We start from the raw sequence: 19,693 nt of genomic DNA, 5'->3' as shown, positions 1-19,693 counted from the left end.
GAGATCGAACCCATGTCTCCTTCTTGACAGGTGGATTCTTTACCACTGAGCCATCTGGGAAGCCCCTAGTGACAGGGTGAGGGGCCACATATATCTTTCCAAAACCACTGCCCCAAAGTGACTCACAAATTGAACTCACCAACTCCTTAACACTGAGAATTGATCATAGATTATTCCAGATTTATAACAGGAAAAGTTTTCATATGAACATAGTTTACAAATCTTGGATTAATAAATGAACAAATGGGTAAGTGACTAATTCTAACAACTTGAAATCTTGAAGTTGATAGATAAGAACACAATCAAGGGTCCTAGATGTCTTCTTATTCCCCAGCAGTGAGAGCAACAGTGGTAACTTACTTGGGATAGGTCATTATCCGGCAGCATTATGTACATGCTTATACCACCATGATATCTGAGCTCAAGAACCTGCATGGATGGATCTTTAATGACAGACAAATTGAACTTCCGTTCTTGATGCATCATGGCCACTGCTTTCCCAGGACACTGAAAGTCAAGTCATAAAAAAAAAAACAAAAATTAAAGCCCGCCTTATTTCATTTATTGACCAAATACAATGAGAATAGTGCTGCAGGTTTTTCTTTCCAGTGGATTTTCCCCAACTTGCTGCCAGTGGTGGTCCTATTGGTCCACATCTCGAGTAAAACCACAGATTTTGAGAGTAACTACCTGAGCTTAAAACTCACCAACTGTGTGACCTTGGGAAAGTTACTTCGCCTCTCTATGTCTCTACACCTCATCTCTGTAATGGAGGTAAACACAGTCTCTATTGCATAGGATTGTTTTAAAGATTATGTGCCTTACTATAGCTAGCACTTGGAACATTGTCTTGCATTTAGTGTTTTATCTGAAAATGTCTATATCATGTCATGAATAATTATTAAATAGCATTATAATTTCAAGTGATTGCTATAGATTTTTCTCTATAGAAGTAAAATACAGGCAAGTGTTATAAAAATTACAATTTAATAATGGGGTGTTGTAAAGCTGTTTTTAAATTCCTGCGAAATATTTGACAAATTAACTTGAGGGAAACACTGTAGCTCTTATCTTTAGGATACCACTTCTAGATTTAGAAACATAATAGAGAGATAATAAACTGTCTTTCTAAAAGATATTGTGATTCTGCAAGTTTTTCAGTATTTGTATAAAAGTTCCCTTTACGAAAGAAGATCCTACGGAGGAGGACGGGTAAATCTTACGCTTGAATCATGGGTTCTTCCTCCTCCAGAAAGATTGTCCTTTGTGACCAAGAATCCAAACCCCAGAAAGAGCACACGTGATGCAGTAAAGAAAAGAAGGCGCCTTCCTAGTGAGACAGGCAGGTGCCTTCTCCCTGACTCTGGAACCACGGGGGCCGAGCCGCAAAGTCTCATTTCCAAGCTAGGGCAGGGACAATTCCCACAGTTGCGTTATGCTGGAGAAAGGTGGAAACCAGACTTCTTAACGAAGGGATGACTTCACCAGTTTTGGATGGAACCAAAGCTGTCAAGTGATATAGATTCTACAGCATGTTATATTATGAGTTATATATTAGAACTCTATTATAAGGGATATAGTCAGGAAGATTATTTTAAGCAATGTTATTATACTTTATGTTAATACTTACAGATATTTTATTTGCACATACTCATATTTATTTAAATAAGCCATTATTTAGGAGCAAAATACAAACAAACAAAACCCCACAGACAGTGCAGGAAAGAGTCATGCTTCATTTTCATTTATGGAAATGAGTTAACAAATGCAGTCTATCAGAGGAGTTGAAGGAAAGAGTGGGAAATAAAAGCTCATTTCCAAATACCATTAACACTGTCAGCCTCAGTCATTAAAATTCTGTGTGTGTGCACTTGGTCATGTTCAACTCTTTGCAATCCCATGGACTGTAGTCCGCCAGGCTCCTCTGTCCACGGAATTTTCCAGGCAAGAATACTGGTGTGGATTGCCATGCTCTCCTCCAGGGGATCTTCCCTACCCAGGGATCAAACCTGAGTCTCCTGCATCTCCTGCATTGGCAGGTGGATTCTTTACCACTAGCGCCACCTGGGAAGCCCCATTACAATTCTGGGACTGTCTAATATGCTTCATCTTGCAATTACACAGCTAACATCTCTATCAGACAGAGTTATGGTTTACTAGGATTTATTAGGTTTCAGTTTTTTCACTTAGGATTTTCAAAATACTTCTATGCTCCTCTCTATGTTCTCATAGAGGCACCTACATTATAGACTTGCTCCTGAGTTGGGCTCTCCTTGGGACCCTGCAGCTAAGGGCACACAGCAGGACTGGCCGGCCTCCATGCAGGTGCTAAAGGCCACCAAACTCCAAGTCCTCCTGGCGTCTGATCTACTCTGCTCAAGTTTCTTCTCCGTCCTCCCAAAGCGCTCCTCTCCCCACAGACACAGCCTGCTAGGCAACCTCTTACTGCCCATCTCCTCACTCCTCAGTCATTTTCGATTTCCACGAGCTCTCTGCACTCGTGTCTAAAACTTCTGATATAGAAAGGTGCAGAAAGAACGTTTCAATAGCATTTTCCACTTAAAAATAAAACTATGTTTAAACATTAAATCTGAATTTCTATGCTTCAACATGAAAGACTGAGGATTGAAAGGAACTTGTTGTTGTTGTTCAGTCACAAAGTCATGTCTAGCTCTTTGTACGCCATGGAATGCAACAGTCCAGTCTTCCCTGTCCTTCTTAATCTCCAGAGTTTGCTCAGATTTATGTCCATTGAGTTGGTGATGATATCTAACCATCTCATCCTCTGTAATCCTCTTCTCCTGCCCTCAATCTTTCCCAGCATCAGGGTATTTTCCAATGAGTCAGCTCTTGGCATCAGGTGACCAAAGTATTGAAAGGAATGTTCTAGGTGAACTAATGGAATAACTTGGTTTTACTTGTGAGAAAGACTATGGGTTTAAGGTTCATGTGCTAAGACAAGGTAACTCCTATGAAGCAAGGTAAGGACCCTAACGTGGCATGTCTGACTACAAAGTCTTTGATGTTTCTACTTTACTAAGATTATTGTGTGAAAATGAAAGTATTAGTCTCTCAGTCATGTCCAACTCTGCGACTCCATGGACTGTAGCCCACCAGGCTCCTCTGTCCATGGGATTCTCCAGGCCAGAATACTGGAGTGGATTGCTGTGCCCTTCTCCAGGGGGTCTTCCCAATCCAGGGATTGAACCTAGGTCTCCTGCATTGCAGGTGGTTTCTTTACTATCTGAGTCACTGGGGAAGCCCTGTAAAGGCATATTATTGGCAAAAACCTTTCTAAATTAAACAGAATTCCATACCTTGGGGGATCTGAAATGGCAATTTTGTGTCTGGCTCTTGGTGAAGGCTGACTCCCACTTGCCTTTGAAGTATACAGCGTTCACCAGCACCATCACAGCAGATGAGCTTATGGTACCTTCATGAAAGACATCCCTGATTTTGCCTTTTGAAAAATAAATTGAGAAAAAAATGCAAATTTTAAAAAGCTAAAGACAAGATGAATATTTTTCTTATCACATAATTTAAATGATCATGATATCAGTAATAATCTGTGATCAATTATTTTGTCCAGCACTTTCCATGTGCAATGCTTTATGTGCAATATTTGGTTTAATTCTCACAAAATCCCTGTAGGGAAGGCACTACTATTATTTCTGTTGCCTGCTGAGAAATCTAGGGCATAGAAAAGTAATTTGTACAAAGTCACATAAAACAGGATTCTGGCCCAAGAAGACAATTCTCAGAGACCTTCCCTACTCATAGACACCAAACTGCCTTCATTTATTCCATTGATGAGGCCATAGCATTCCAAGTATAGTTTAATGCCATTTCATTGAATGGGTTAATTCCTACATTCCATGTTCATGAGATTTTTGCTAAATGCCTTGCACTATTCTGGATACTGAACAGGATCCTATGGGGCCTTCCCTGTGCAGGCCTTCCCACATACCCTCTCCTTTAGCTCCTCTCTGAAGTGCCTAGATAATAGTATTTGATACACATTTGCTGGTGGCACTAGTTACAAAGAATTTGCCTGCCAATGTAAGAGAAGCAGGAGACTCAGGAATATAATGGGTTTCCCCAGTGGCTCAGATGGTGAAGAATCTGCCAGCAATGCAGGAGATCTGGGTTCGGTCTCTGGGTCGGGAAGCTCCCCTGGAGGAGGAAATGGCAACCCACTCCAGTATTCTTGCCTGGAGAATTCCATGGATAGAGGAGCCTGGTGGACTACCATCCGTGGGGTCACAAAGAGCCAGACACAACTGAAGGGACTTAGCATTCCCACATTTCCTGAGTTGTCTTGCATATATGAAAAACCTCCCCCGTACCAAATGGAGGATGTTAACTGCCTAACACCAGAGCCCATAGCCTCAAGCCTCTTGGAGCCTAAGGACTGAGAACGTGAACCTCTGTGACACCACCCTGGTGCCTCAGCATTAACCAGAGAATTCTTCACGAGCTGATCACAAACTCTGCAACTCCCCACCTCCCCTGGCTTTTAAAAATGCTTTGCTGAAACTCTTCCAGGAGCTCAGGGCTTTTTGGGTCCACCACAGGGACCACTTACTTGGTCCTGCAGTAAACCTTTCTCTGCTTCCAAACTCTGATGGTTCAGTTTGTTTGGCTTCACTGTGTGTTGGCCTCATGAACGTTCATTAACAAGTCCAGTGTAGTGGGGCACCACCTTAATGCAGTTGCAGCATCCTGGGGTCACAGCCCTGTGCTCAGTGTGGGGTGGAAACACAGTGTCTATGGCCAGGCCACCTGCTTGAGCTGAGGGCAAGGTGAGCGCCAGGGAGAATTTCCAAAACGTTGGGACTCTTTATTCAAAACTTGGAAGCTTTGGAGAGCTAACTGTATTTGGGAAAATCCTAACTTATTCTGATTCAATAGGAAGAGTAAGATTGGAAAGGTTGGTGGCAGGAGCCAGATAATTGAGCTTGGAACGTCTGATATGAATTTTTTATTATCTTGAAGGCGATGGAAAAGCATTGTTCAAGATTCACTGAAACACGAAAAAGGGCATGGTCATGATGGATCAGATTTGCCTTTATAAAGGATGACTTTGGCAGTGTGTGTAGGATTGAAGAGGGAGTGGAGGGTGGTGGGAGGAGGAGGAATAAAACCTAATAAGACCAAGGTAGGTTTATTGGAATATTGACATCATTTTGAAGTGTTCCTCTAAATAAGTATTGAGTCCATGCCCTCATCACAGTGAGAATAATTATACATAGATTTGCGTGAGAAAGGAAGAAGGGAAAATAAATTACTGCTCCAAATAAAGAAAGGTAGTAGTAATTTGATGTGCCAAAATACTTTAACACTAAGCGGAAGGCAAGAGGAAAGGGGATGACAGAAGATGAGATGGTTGGATGGCATCACCAACTCAATGGACATGAATTTGAGCAAACTCCAGGAGATGGTGAAGGACAAGGAAGCCTGGCATGCTTTAGGGTTGCAAAGAGTCAGACACGACTGAGCAACTGAACAACATTAGAAAACTAATTGCATAGTTTTTTGATTTATGAAGAGTATATTTGAAATACATGGTAGCTAATGGTCAAATTAGCTCTACTGAAGTAATGATGAATGAATGAGCAAAAGCAAAACTGAGCCACTGTATTCTTACTTTCTGGAATAATTATATGCTTTTGAATGTTTGTACTTAAGGGTGCAAGTTACATGTCTCATATTTTTGAAATGGAACCAAACTCAGAAAATATATATATTGTTCAGAGTATAAATTAAGGCCATTTCTTAGGTAAAGAAATGACAAGCTTTGGAATCATTGACTAAGAAAACAATAAATAGATTTCTTTATTTGTTTGGTACTAAACCAGACCATTAGCTGAATTTCATTTTTAGTTGGAAAGAGACTTGTCAATAAAGAAATATTCTTTTTTATGAAAGGAACCACCATTGCCAGATATATAATTTTGATAAATGAAGAGAATTTAAAATTAAATTTATTTTTTCAACAGAGTGTCATAAAAACCTATGTGTGTGTATGCTCAGTTGTGTCCAATTCTTTGAGACCCATGGACTATAGCCGACCAGGCTCTGCTGTTTATGGGATTTTCCTGGCAAGAATACTGGAATGAGTTGCCATCTCCTCCTGCAGGGGATCTTCCCAACCCAGGGAAGATGTGTCTCCTGCATTGGCAGGTGAATTCTTTACCATTGTGCCACCTGGGAATTCCCTGGACAAAACCTTGAGCAATTTTTAAATAACAGCAATCATTACTTCTGATAAGCAGGCACAGTTTCTCATATATACAAAAGACTCCCAACTTTAACATTGGGAGTTCTTAATAGTCACATGTAACTGACAATCTTGCAGAAAAACAGGGCTTTGCACTCACCATGGGTCTCATTTTCAATCCATTTGTTAATTTTATATCTGGTGTCTTCCACATCATTTGTAAAGTCAACTCTTTCCACTTTGGCATTATATAATTTCTTAGCACACTCAATATAGTCCTATAAATATAAATGATATGCAGCTTTATAAGTAATAAACATAGTTCTTGTACTTACAAATCACCACCAACTAAGCACCATAAGAAATATACATTTGAAATTGTCCCCTCATTTCCACTACCTTACTCAAGGACTACATCCTGCCTCAAAGGTGAAGAACTATGGCTGGGAGGGAGGACCAGAGAACTTGAAGTTGAATTTGCATAGCAAGCACACTGAAATGCATTGAGACCAACACAGGTTATGGCTAATACGCACCCCCTCAGCTTCACCACTGCTTTCTCACCGTAAATATTTCAGGAGCCTCCTACCTCTTGCCCCTTGTTTGTGTCATCCTCATTCTACTGAAAAACTGTTCAAGAAACCTAGCAGATATCACCTCAATCAAGTGATCAAAGATAACACTGTCAGCAATAGGATTAATCAAAATCCTGCCAGAGGAGCAATAAGGATAATATGATGAAAATAAAACAATACCTGTGATGTTTTCTATCAAATCAGATGGAGGAGTGATCTAAAGAAATGGTGATAACCATTTGCAACATATGTGTGTTAGTTGCTCAGTCGTGTCCAACTCTTTGCAACCCCATGGACTGTAGCCCGCCAGGCTCCTCTGTCCATGGGATTCTCCAGGCAAGAATACTGGAGTGAGTTGTCATTCCCTTCTCCAGGGGATCTTCCCGACCCAGGGATCAAACACCAGTCTTCCACACTGCAGGTAGATTTTTTACTGTCTGAGCACCAGGGAAGACTTTTATGACATATAAGAGTATCAGATCAACTTTTTGTACACCTTAGACTTACACAGTGTTATATGTTAATTATGTCTCAATAGAGCTGGAAAAAATATGACTCTAATTATGAAGAAACATCAAACAGATTCACACTGAAGGACATTCTAAAATATAACTAGTCTAAAACTGGACATTATGAATAATCATTAAAAGTGTCAAGATCCTTAAAGTCAAAAAAAGGCTAGGAAACTGTTCCAAATTGAAAGATACTAAAGATACATACCAACAAAACACAATGCATGATTCTGAAGTAAACTATTTTGCTATGGGATGATGTAGTGATGATTGCTTAGATTCAAACAGATCTAAAGATTAGCTGATAATGATATAACAGTGTGAATTTCCTGATTATGATGGTTGCACTGTGCTTATGTAGGAGAATCTCATTGTTTGTAGGATTACACCAAGACTTCAAATATGATTAGGGATCTCCAATGGTTCAGGAAAAAAATTTTTTCTTCTCTATAATACTTGCAACTTTTCTGTAAGTTTCAGATTATTTCAATATAGCCTTTCTTTTGAAAAGTAGAAGGAAGACCTAATAAGTCTTCTTCACTAAGGGACTGTGAAGCTTAAGGAAAAGGAGAAGACAAATTTGACCCAAATACTTGGTGGATAATTCACTGAGAGAGAACACAGAAGAAAGAGAAATCAGAGGACAGAAGGGATGGCACATGAGAGTCTGGAGGTGCCCGTCTGAGGACTGGCAGGAGGCAGGGAGAACAAGGCTAAAGAACTACACACTGTTTGAACATGCAATCTCTCCCTGGGTAAGAAAGTCAACTGAAAATGGAAGATGGCTGAGGACAGAAAGTTTAAAGAACACTAGTACTTTAGGGATGCCTGGAGGAACAAATATAAACAAAAGAGACTGAGATGAAATAAAGAGACTGAGTAGAAAACCAGGAGAAATCAATACCATAAAAACAATGAGAGGGGAGAGTTTCAGTGAACATCATTCATGTTGAATACTATGAAGAGGCAAATAAGATAAAAACTGCAAAGTGTTCATAGCTTGGGTGTCCACATGGAAGGCAGCAGTCAACTTCATAAAAAGGATTTCAGGGGAGCATTTAACATAGAAGCCAGATTGCAATGGATTGAGGAGTAAAAGGGGGGCGGGGGGAATGGACTCCGAGAGTACATATTATTCTTTCATTAAGCTGGACTTTTCAAGCTTACATTTTCAGAGTGAGAAACAATAAGATGGGAAGGAGAATCATTAAGCAGCTTCTAAAGAAAAACTTTAGAAAAAAAGGTACCTTGTACATATATTTATATGCTATGAGAAAGAAGAAGGTAGTGTAGTAAAAGCCCAATAAAGAATATTGATGAAATGATAACACCAAGGAAGGGTGTAGGAGGCAAGAAAGCAGTGGAGGAATTGACCGTTTAGGAAAACTGTTCCCTCTGAAATTGATGGAAAGAGGGGGAAAGATCAGCAAATAGGTTGGGATATGAGTCCTGCCTCTATTCTCTTTGTCAAGTAGAAGACAAGAACTTCAATTGAAACTGATGGTGGTAGTAAGGGGTTGTCGGGAAACTGAGAGAAGTAGGAGAGTTTTCAGAAACTGCTGTCAGGAATGAAACACCAAAGCTGGCTGTTGGACACCACGAAGAACATCTGACTGGGACGGCAGGGAGACCGCCACGTCGCGGTGGTGGTGGTAAGTGCACACGTCCAGGCTCCCCACACGCATTCTTTTGTAGCCCAGGCACAGCTATGAGTGAAGTCACAGCACTGATCCTGATTCAGGGCTTTGCTGGGGGCAGAGAATAGGGAAGGAATAGCCGAGAGTAGTTCAGTGCAGGAGTAAAGCTAGGCCGGGAGAGCTGATTTGCTGAGAGAAAGTCGGGAGATCAAGAGAGCGGATGACTCAGTGCAGCTGCAGAACAGGTAGAGTGGGGATGAAAGAATGAGAGGCACGCGACGGTGTGACTATGCTGGGAAACTGGAGTTGTGGACTTCAGGTTGCTGATGAGTTTCAGGGTGTGGCTCAGGTATCTATAATGGTGTAAAGAGAAGGTCAGGAAACTGTGGAAGCTGAATCATCCATAGGGACACTAAGTTTATTCGAAACAGTGGCAGAATCAGGCATGGAATAACATGTACAGCGGTCCTAAGCAAGGCACATTTAGCAAGGATTGGGGGAGGAGGGAGAACATGGGATCAGAGATAGTGGTTGGGTCTTCTATAATACCATATTTTCACAGAGACTATTTACACAATATTATCTTTATCAATTCTAGTAGAATATGTATCCTCTTATTTGAACCCATACTCAAATGTGAGTTAAAAAGTGTTATAAGAAGAAATGTAAGAAGCTTGGAGATTATCTATCTTTGTACTGATCTATCTGATTGAAATTTGATGATAGGTACATTTAAATCAAAAGTAGTTTTTAGAATAACTTATTATACTTTTAAATGTTTGGGAGGAAAAAAACTGGCTGTCTTGTTTTCACTGTTCTTGATTAGATCTCACCTTTCCTGTGCTTCTGGGCACATTGCAAAGAGAGTCAGAAAAAGGAACATGGACACAAGCCGCTGTAAACAGCACCGTGATAGACACGTCAGCATGCAGGCTATGGCTGAGGGTCCCTCAGGAACACAACAGCATCGTGGGCACTGAGACTCAAACTGTGGGCTGAACATCACGGTGGCTCCTGTGAAACTTGTGTAGGATACCTTTGGGAGGATTAAAAGCAGAGTGACCTAATGCTTCATAATTGACAAGTTGCCAGACAATTCAGGAGTGGTGCTGGAAAGGGCAAAGAATCTGAGTGGGTGACAGACACACGAAGCATTAATGGCTGGGCGGGACACAGAGAGCTGGAGAAGATGCAAGCGGAGACCAGCCCAAAGATGTCACGGGGTGGAGTTTTTATAGTTGTGTGAGACGTGGAGAATTAAAAGGGAGAACAGACTTCCCCCAGAGAATCGTGGCCACTGTCTGCTTGAACAGTGCTACCAGCTTCTGGTTGTCATAGCAATGATGGGTCAGGCACACCAGAATGCAAGAGTGCGTTCTGGGACTTGCTCGTCTTTGAATGAGGAGAATTCCATGATGAGTGAATTGGTAATTCAAACACCATGTAGTAGTACCAAAAATCAGGCTGCTGTCCTCAAGTTATTCACCTCCTGTGTTGTCTTAGCTGCAATTCTACCATTGGCCAGTCTTATACGACTATGTCTCTTACCAAGAACTCTTTTATAAGTGTGTGCCACGTGCTCAGTCATGCCCAACTCTTTGCAACACCATGTCTGTACCCACCAGACTCCTCTGTCCATGGGATTAGGTAAGAAAATTGCAGTGGGTAGCCATTCCCTACTCCAGGGATCTTCCTGACCCATAGATTGAACCCATGTCTCCTGTGTCTGCTGCATTGTAAGTGGATTCCTTCCAAGCTGAGCCATTGGGGAAGCCCCCTTTTATGAGTGATCTTATTGAAAAGATAAGTAACTGCTGGGAGGAGAGATGGAAGGGCATAGCTGAGGAAAAAAGGGAGGTGAACTCAGCACTGGGGATGAAGAACTGTCCTAGAAGATGGAAAACTCAAAGGAAAGGTGGATAGGCTTTTTCTCTGCTGCCCATAGACAACCGTAAATGCATTGTCTGCTCCTCCCACCCCAATTCTAACTCCAGCGGACATGGCTGCCAGTGGACAAGCTCTCTCTGTCTTGGAGCATGTCAGTCTAGTGACCCTGAATATGTGATCACTCAGGTGAAGAAAAGTTGTACTTTGGAAATAAAGTGATAATATTGAGAAGCATCTGGAAACCTAATTAATAGTGACAGGAAAAAAAAATATCACCTTGGTATGGCCCCATGGAAAGGTACAAGCCTTTATTCAGATGATGAATTGAACAAGACTCAGGTTCATAACAGAAATAACCATCTAACATAGGAGCCTGCACTTACCTTTCGAATATCAAATACTTTTTCTGCAAAAAGTCCATTGGCAATGCTGAGTTCATAATCCTTGTGGGATGTGTTTATATCAGACAGAACTCCTTTCAGTTGAGATTGGAGTCCTGGCTGCTGTTAAAAAGATTTATAAAAAATTATTCTTGGGCTGCAAAGATATGTCTACTCTTTTTACACATGAAATAAAACATGTATAATATTATCATAAAAGAATTTAAAGCAATGATGCTTATTAAAGCAGGAAACAGTGTCATATACATCTAAAATTTTTCACCCTTTCTCAAAATAGTGTCTGTGATCAAAGTTAATTAAAGGAGTTAGTGAAATAAATAAATAACCTTAAAATAAAACTATTAACAGAAGATAATGAATTTGTCTAATGCATGTACTAAATAATTCATTTTACCAATGTAAGTTGACTGTGAATATCAAAGGATAAAACGCAAACATTTAGTTCCACACTATCTTGCCAAATTTTAGCTAACACGTAAGTAAAATATTGGCTTACTTGATAATTTACAAATAAATTATCAAAAATTGTATCTGGAATACCCACAATACAGAAATCTGAATGACACATGATATATTAGTGAGATGGGGATTTTTCTAAATCGATTCTTACAGTCTCTTTCTCTAGAAGAACATATTGTCTTTACCTGAGTATCAGCAGAGTGCCCGTGTCCTGAGAAGGTATTAAAGTGAAGCACCTGTAAAGAGCAGCAAGGAAAGCAGTCAGCAAGCAGTGGCAAACAAGAAGAGAGCTAATAAAAACAAGTGGAGGTTTCACTGTTGGCGGTTGTGTTTGTGTATTTGTTTGTTGGCACATAGGGCGGCAATGAACTGTGCAACTGTCCTATTGATGTGTTTAGAACAAGACTATTCATTGGGGAAAGTATCACAAACTGGGAGAATTCATAAATAAATGGCTACAAAGTGAAATATGTTTAATAATTTTGGTTTGCTCATTCTTGGGGATCAATTTAATAATTACTCACTGATTAAACCTGAACCAGAATCAAAAATAGTCTCATAAAAAAATGGAAACTTTGTTTAATGAAACAGGAGGCAAGATTGGGGCTAACTACATATGCACCAAGACGTAAGTGATTTCCCTGGTGGTCCAGTGGCCAAGACTCTGTACCTCCAATGCCAGGAGTCCCAGGTTTGAGTCCTGATCAAGGAACTAGATCCCGGGTGCCACAACTAAGGCCTGGTGCCACCAATTAATAAATAATTTTTTAAGACATAAAAGGGAAAACTAGTTACTGAGTATCTAGCAAATATTAAATAGGAAGAAAAATTGGGATTTGATAGATATAATTTTTGAACCTACAATTATTTGAGAGGCTTCCCTGGTGGCTCAGTGGTAAAGAATCTTCCTGCCAACACAGGAGACATAAGAGACATGGGTTTGATCCCTGGGTTGGAAGATACCCTGGAGAAGGAAATGGCAACCCACTCCAATATTCTTGCTTGGGAAATCCCATGGACAGAAGAGCCTGGAAGGCTACAGTCCATGGAGTGACAGAGTTGGACATGACTGAGTGACTAAACAAACAAAAAAATTACTTGAAATTGAGCAGTTTGGGGTTTTCCTTTTTCAGCATGGCTCTCAGTAACCCCATTATTCTAATAATTGCTCCTATGCCCATCTTGATTTCTTACTACACTTTATCTGTCTTTTTCCAGGCCCTCTGTCTCTGGGATCTGAAATGCAAAACAGCTCCATTAATAGGAAGTAGGAAAATGTACCATGCGTATGAGAATCACTAATGCAGCTGTCTGGGGAAGAGTGCATCCTGCCTCCTGGGCATGGATGGACAGCGATGGGAGTAGCGTTTATCTTATATTCCCCCAACCAGTCATCTGAAAGATCTAAACAGCTGCCAGGCAATGGTGGATTTGTTCTATTGTCTCAGTTTGTGACTCAGAATATCATTGGTTGAATTTTCTGTAAAAAGATGTAGCTTTGCCTTAAGGGACCTTTCAGGCTGTGTTCGTGTGTGAGGAGTGGGAGTAGGGAGAAGGTTGGGAGGACTGTTCTGACGCAGGGTAAAGAGACACATATGGGAATTTAACTAAACCAATGTTGCTATCAGGGCCTCTGTGAGGGATTTCTACTTCAAAGCCTCAGACCCCTAGTTCTAGCACCATCTTATTGGCTTGGGGAGAATGGAACAGCTCAGAAAGGGATATGAAAACTTATAAAGACTATTAGTATCATTGTTAGTCTTTAAATGCCACAAAGAATTGGAACCTAACCTCAATTTCTACCTCCTCTTAATCTAGGGTGATAATATGAGATGGAATGAGAGACAAGGCAAAGTCTACAAGGCAAATCTGATATATACATTCATTCTACTGTAAATTAAAAAAGCACAAATGGGGTCTTTGCAGACATCGAGGACTATGCCTGGAAGCCTGGGTGTCATTTTCCCCTAGTTCTAGGCAGTTGTGGAGCAGGAAGAGCATCAACGCCCTTTCTCATCCTTCAGTGCCTTCAAGGATATTGTGGTTACCTCTTCCCAGCTGATCAAGTTGACTAGAATATTCCAGGGTTCGTAATTTTGCCTCACAGTTTTGTGGTCAGTTTCATTGTGACTATGATTCATCAACAGAACACTGAAATTACTAATTTAAGGGACTTCCCTAACTGTCCAGTGGTTAAGACGCCCCCTTCCAATGCAGGAGCTGCAGATTCCATCCCTGGTCCAGAAACTACAATCCCACATGCCTCTTGTGTGGCCAAAACACATAAAATAGAAGCAATATTGTAACACATTCAATAAAGACTTTACAAAAGGTCCACATCAAGCAAAAAAAAAATCTCAAAAAAAAAAAAAAAGAAATTGCTAATTTGTCGCTAAGAAAGGAAGGTTCAACAAGGACCCTCCTTCCCATGGAGTTTATTTTGTAATCACAAGGAGAGGAAACAAAAGCATGAGTTGTATTACTTGGATTATGTTATTATAGGGCTTCCCTGGTGGCTCAGATGGTAACGAATCTGCCTGCAATGCAGGAGACCTGGATTCGATCCCTGGGTTGGGAAGATCCCCTGGAGAAGGGAAAGGCCACCCACTCCAGTGTTTTTGCCTGGAAAATCCCCATGTACAGAAGTACCTGGTGGGCTACAGTCCATCGGGTCACCAAGAAGAGGTTTTTTTAATTCTTACTGATTTGTAACATTCATGTTAAAAGTTTACCCCTCAGTACCCCCAGAACTGAAAAAGGAAAAGTTGCAAAGAAAAGTCTGTATCTTCAGTCACCTCAGTGGAGGGAAGCACTAACCAGCTTTTGTTCACTGAACTTGAACTTGGGCGGCCCCATTACACATTTCCTTTCTAAAATAAGGCCTGGAAGTTGGAGGGTCCATTTCTGTCATCTTTGAGAAAGATTTAACCAAGAGAAGGCTGGTAAAACTCTGGAAGTCATATTGATTGTTATGTAATGCTATCTTTAGTAAAATATATATGGCTTTGTGAAAAAACATTTTGAATGGTGTCTGCTCCTCTGAGTTCTAAACCTTTTCCTCACTACCTCATAAAAACACCCTAGTAATTAACTTAATTAACTGAAGCTTAGCAAGGAGAAAGGAATCTTCTCTTCTTTTTGACCAAAATTTCTGTCAGACTAACTTTTTAAATTCCTGCAGCTGTTTTTTAAAAAAAAAATTCCCCAAGATCACCACTAGATAGATCAGCTATTTGAGAATATGTGGATGTACCAGAAACAGACTCACTTGCTTCTAAAACATTATGCATTTTAAATAATGAATGGAAATCTTTTTTATTAGTTGCTAGATTGATTTTTCCAAAGTCAATACCCGTATTTATCAAAATATTGGCTTCAAGATAATTGAAGCTTTATGATAATGTACTTTGAGCTACCTTTCAGTTTGCTGACTTAGGGCAGACAGCTCTTCCTCTTGGGGATATTTGGTGGCTTCTAGGGACACCTTTTATTTTCACGATGGGGGAGAGGTGTGCTGATGATATCCAACAGGAAGGGGCGGGGGAGTGCTGCAAACCCTTCTATAAAGCACGGAACAGCCCCTCACAACAAAGAATTCTCTGACCCAGAAGGTCAGTAGAGCCAAGGTTGAAAAACTGCTTTAGAATAAGACCTTCCTGAGTTTACTAGCACAGAGATGGTGTGACAACCCCTGCATAAAACCGCGGAAATGATGCCAACTCCAGGGTTATTGTAAGCATCAAATAAGATGCATGGGGAGCTTATCCCAGAGCCTGACCCTGATGACGTTCCCAGCTGGCTGTTATCATTGCGTTAGCATGACGTGCTCAGCACACCAGCTTAGAAACCACCCCAGCTCTAGGACAGCAGCATTCTTAGACTCTGGTTATTCCCTAGCATCAGTCACTGGTGGAGCAGTCCAGAGAGTGAAACAAGTCTTTCCAGCTTCCGTGACTGCACAAATAACCTTCGACACGTACCTAAGTGTGAAAGGTTACGGCAGGGATCATTCCCTCTTGCACTGGTTTATGAATTAAAATAATGGGAGGAATCAGTGGGCAGAAGGTTGGGCATCGAAGTTTCAACATGCAGCTCGGCCCTGGTATCTCACCTGCTGCTGACCCACTGAATTTCGAAGGCAAGTTCCTGAGAGGAGGGAGAGAAACCATGACCTTTTCGCTTCCCTGTGGTCTCACTCAGGGTAGTGGACAGGAGTGAGTTAATAAGCTCTTTCTAAATGTGGTGGGGAAGGTTATACTGGCGACAGTGTGACAAGCATCCTGGTGGGCTGCCATCATCCAGACTGTACTATTATGTCATTTGTGGGCAGGTCACCAGGGCCTAAGCTAGGACTTCACTGGCATTTCTTTCTGGCTCTTCCTTCTCATCCATATTACTCAGGTATGCGTGCATGCTCAGTCACTTGGTCCTGTCTGACTCCTTGCAACCCCATGGACTGTAGCCCACCAGGCTCCTCTGTCCGTGTGATTTTCCAGGCAAGAACACTGGAGTGGGTTGCCATTCTGTTCTCCAGGGGATCTTCCCGACCCAGGGATTAACCCAGGTCTCTTGGGTCTCCTGCATTGGCAGCAGGTTCTTTACCACTGAGCCGCCATCACTCAGGCTGAGGCTCTCTACTTCCGTGTGCACCTGGAATGTCCATCAAAGCTCAAGTGCTGGGCCCCATCCCCATAGTTTCTGATTCAGTAGGTCTGAGTTGGAGCTGAAGATTTTGAATTCCTACTGATATCTCCAGGTGAAGCTGGCATGGGAAACACACTTCAAGACCCACACTAAGGCACAGGATCAAAGCTGCAGTTCTGGAAATGTTCCAGCTTAAAGAGCAGGGGTTGCAAGCTGTGTTATTTCATCCCCCTGGACGGGATCCACTGAGAGGTCTTCCTTTACATGAGACCATTGCAGTGCAATATTCTCTTGGGAAAAACTGTTCGCCCTGATGATCGATTACAAAAGTCATGGCTGGTGATGCAATCAAGACTGACCTTATCAATCTGAGAAGCACAGTCACCCCTTGCACCCAAACGAACCAGGGCCAGGGCAGTGAAGAGGCTCAGAGAGGAAAAGAACACATTTTCACTTCCTTGATTGCTGTCCATCTCTCTGAACAGGTTGAAGCAAAAGTCTGCATCTGCGGCAGCGAGGAAGGCCATGGTGAAATGGAGTACAGGCTAGAGAGGGAGAAAAGAAAGAGCTCCAAGTACGTTTTCTGTGGATATTACAGAGTTTCTTTTTTCAATTAGAGTATATTTACCTTACAAAGTTGTGTTAGTTTCCACTGTACAATAAAGTGCATGCTAAGTCATTTCAGTCATGTCCAACTCTTTGCGACCCCATGGACTGTAGCCTGCCAGGCTCTGTGCATGGGATTCTCCAGGCAAGAATACTGGAGTGGGTTGCCATGCCCTCCTGCAGGGGATCTTCCTGACCCAGGGATCAAACCTGTGTCTCTTATGTCTCCTGCATTGGCAGGGGGGGGGTTCTTTACCACTAGCGCCACCTGAGAAGCCCTGAATCAGCTGTAGGTATACATATATCCCCTCCCTCCTGAGTCTCCTTCCCCCCCACCCTGGCCCACCCCTCCAGGTTATCACCAGACACCAAGCTGAGCTCCCGTTCTGTCCAGGAGCTTCCCACTAGCTGTCTGTTTTACACATGGCTGTCTACATATAATTTTTACATTCTTTAATTTTTTAAATCTGAGGCTTCATTCTTCAACCTTGGATGTAACTATCAAATAACTCACAACAAAAAGAAAAAAATTTTTTGGCCAAGTATTCTTGCTATCAAAGCTCTAAGACTCTCTTCTGGCAACAATATTATGGTATCTTTTTTAAAAAACATTGCTCTTCTTTAGCACGATGTTTCCATATTTCTGCCTGTGCCCTCATACTCACATCCAGGGCAGAGTCTCACTGTTCCTGGAGGTGGAATTTCCAGCTTCAGTGATCTTTGATAATTCTGTCTTGAGTCCCAAGCAAACACATTTATGGGGCCTACTATTTCTCAAATCTCCAGATTTCTAGGTTGAAATATAGCAGAAATGCTGTGTTGCTGTTGTTGTTCAGTCACTAAGTCATGTATGACTCTCTGTGAACCCCTGGGCTGTAGCCCGCCAGTCTCCTCTGTCCATGGGATTTCCCAGGCAAGGACACTGGAGTGGGCTGCCATTTCCTTCTCTGGGAGATATTCCCAACCCAGGGTTGGAACCCATGTCTCCTGCATTGGCGGGCATGTTCTTTGCCACTGAGCTGCCGTGGAAGCCCCAGAAGTGTTGTTACAGTAAAGCAAATTTTACATTAGACAGTCTATTCAAGGGACTATATTTCAGGAAGAAAAATTATGTGTTACATTCTCTCTCTTCAAATAATTTTCAACACTTCATGTTGGTTGCCAAAAAATCATAGTATTGAAATGAAATTAGTCACTCTTAGGATAGTAACTTCAAAAGCAAAACCATAATAATTCTTTCTAAATATTTACAGAGGAAATTACATTTAATAAAGCATTGTAGGCACATTAACATATTTATACAAACCCTGTTGGGGGACCTACCTGAGTGGTCCATTGGGGGTCTGAAAGCTATTTGGTAGTTTCATAATCCAAAATACAAAAACACACTCTTCAGTACATTTTTCCTCAGTCAAGTCCCAACTGTTCTTGTTGTTTTATAAATGCAACTTTTACTATTTTACCCCCGGGTGAGAAAGAGACGTTTCGTGTTTTTAAAAATTATTCTTTAAATCACTTTCTAAAAAAGCAACAATCACAAAATTTTATTTTCTAATTTTTTAGTCATCCTCTTGACTTTTCACAAAACTGTTGTCGTATTGAAGAGAAGAGAAGCTACACAGGAATGTGTTCATTCAAACAATTAAGTACATATTTTTAAGGCTTAGGTGAAGTCTATGGCAGAGAAACCATACTAGATAAATAATCATTACAGAGAAACATCAGCCAAGAACTTCTTAGATCTAGTCATTCTCAAGCAATAGCTTTTAAAATGATAAACTGCTCTAGGTAACATACAGTTAAATATTCTCGTACAGACATGTTCATACTCTATGAAAATAAATGCCAAGAAGTATGTTCCACTGCACATCACAGCTTTTTTTTTTTTTTCTCTATGCAAGTTCTTTGTAGTTTCCAGCAATGAAAGTAAGTTTCATTCCTCTCATCTGATACAAAGACTGAATCATACTGGCAAATAAGTACCAATATATATGGCTGAATTACTTGTTTTTCACCCTAAATTTCTGTCAGATGACATAGAATTAGTATTAAAAAATTAGCATGCTACCAAAACTGATTTTCTTTCTCCTATAATTTCTTCTTCCAGCAACTTTTTAAAAAAATTAAACACACAAAAAAATAATTAAATGTAAACAAGCCATCAACAAATGCCCAATGATTTGGGTCCCAGTTAAATAACTAAACTGAAGAGGAAAATTAATTACATCAAGCTACAGAAGAAGGTATCAGCATGGTGCTCCCCAGTATGCCACTATGCAGATACAGCAACGAAGGAAAATTCTTTTTAAATCATACAGAAACTTAACTTTAAATTAATCTTTTATTTCACTAAAACTACAAAAGTACTTATAAAAATAATACACAGATATGGAATTAATTTATAATTTTCAAGTTAGCATGAATCAAATACTTATGAAGGTCTTTAAATCCTAAACAGCAAACTTAAGGATGTCAAAGTCCAGGGAAGACTGAAGCCTATTTACTTACTTATGGTACATTTCAACTTGAGAAATTTTTTTATTCCTTGCTTTCTTTTGTTAACATACTTTTTGTGTCAAAACAGAAAGAAAAGATATGTTCTCAGTAAAGCTTTTTAAAAGTCTAATTAAAAAGTAAGAAAAATAAATTTTAACGCATGAGAAAAATCAGGGACAAACACTTTCAGTAAAACATGAAATTATATTGAAAATATTTCATGGATCTAAGTGTATTATACCAAATTGATAAATTG

At 40.7% G+C, this 19,693-nt stretch overlaps 1 protein-coding gene across 8 annotated transcripts in view; it reads right to left on the bottom strand.

The window, feature by feature from the left end:
* The window catches only part of SERPINB7 (serpin family B member 7), a 37,285-nt gene that overhangs the window by 1,943 nt on the left and 15,649 nt on the right, over positions 1 to 19,693 (bottom strand). For 5 of the 8 annotated variants that reach the window (XM_043889665.1, XM_043889662.1, XM_043889666.1 and 2 more), the window contains 6 exons: positions 16,695 to 16,880; positions 11,877 to 11,927; positions 11,215 to 11,334; positions 6,381 to 6,498; positions 3,318 to 3,460; positions 361 to 507 (listed from right to left, as the gene is read on the bottom strand). In XM_043889665.1, coding sequence (XP_043745600.1) covers positions 361 to 507; positions 3,318 to 3,460; positions 6,381 to 6,498; positions 11,215 to 11,334; positions 11,877 to 11,927; positions 16,695 to 16,862 — 747 coding nt within the window. In that variant the 5' untranslated portion in view covers positions 16,863 to 16,880. Of the gene's footprint in view, positions 1 to 360; positions 508 to 3,317; positions 3,461 to 6,380; positions 6,499 to 11,214; positions 11,335 to 11,876; positions 11,928 to 16,694; positions 16,881 to 17,606; positions 17,781 to 18,264; positions 19,205 to 19,693 lie in introns of those variants that run through there. The other 3 variants (XM_043889664.1, XM_043889667.1, XM_043889668.1) reach the window with 3 other exon arrangements.

The sequence above is a fragment of the Cervus elaphus genome, chromosome 27 (assembly GCF_910594005.1).
Source record: "Cervus elaphus chromosome 27, mCerEla1.1, whole genome shotgun sequence".
In the NCBI taxonomy this organism is placed as follows: Eukaryota; Metazoa; Chordata; class Mammalia; order Artiodactyla; family Cervidae; genus Cervus; species Cervus elaphus.
This window is presented reverse-complemented; position numbering and strand designations above follow the sequence as displayed.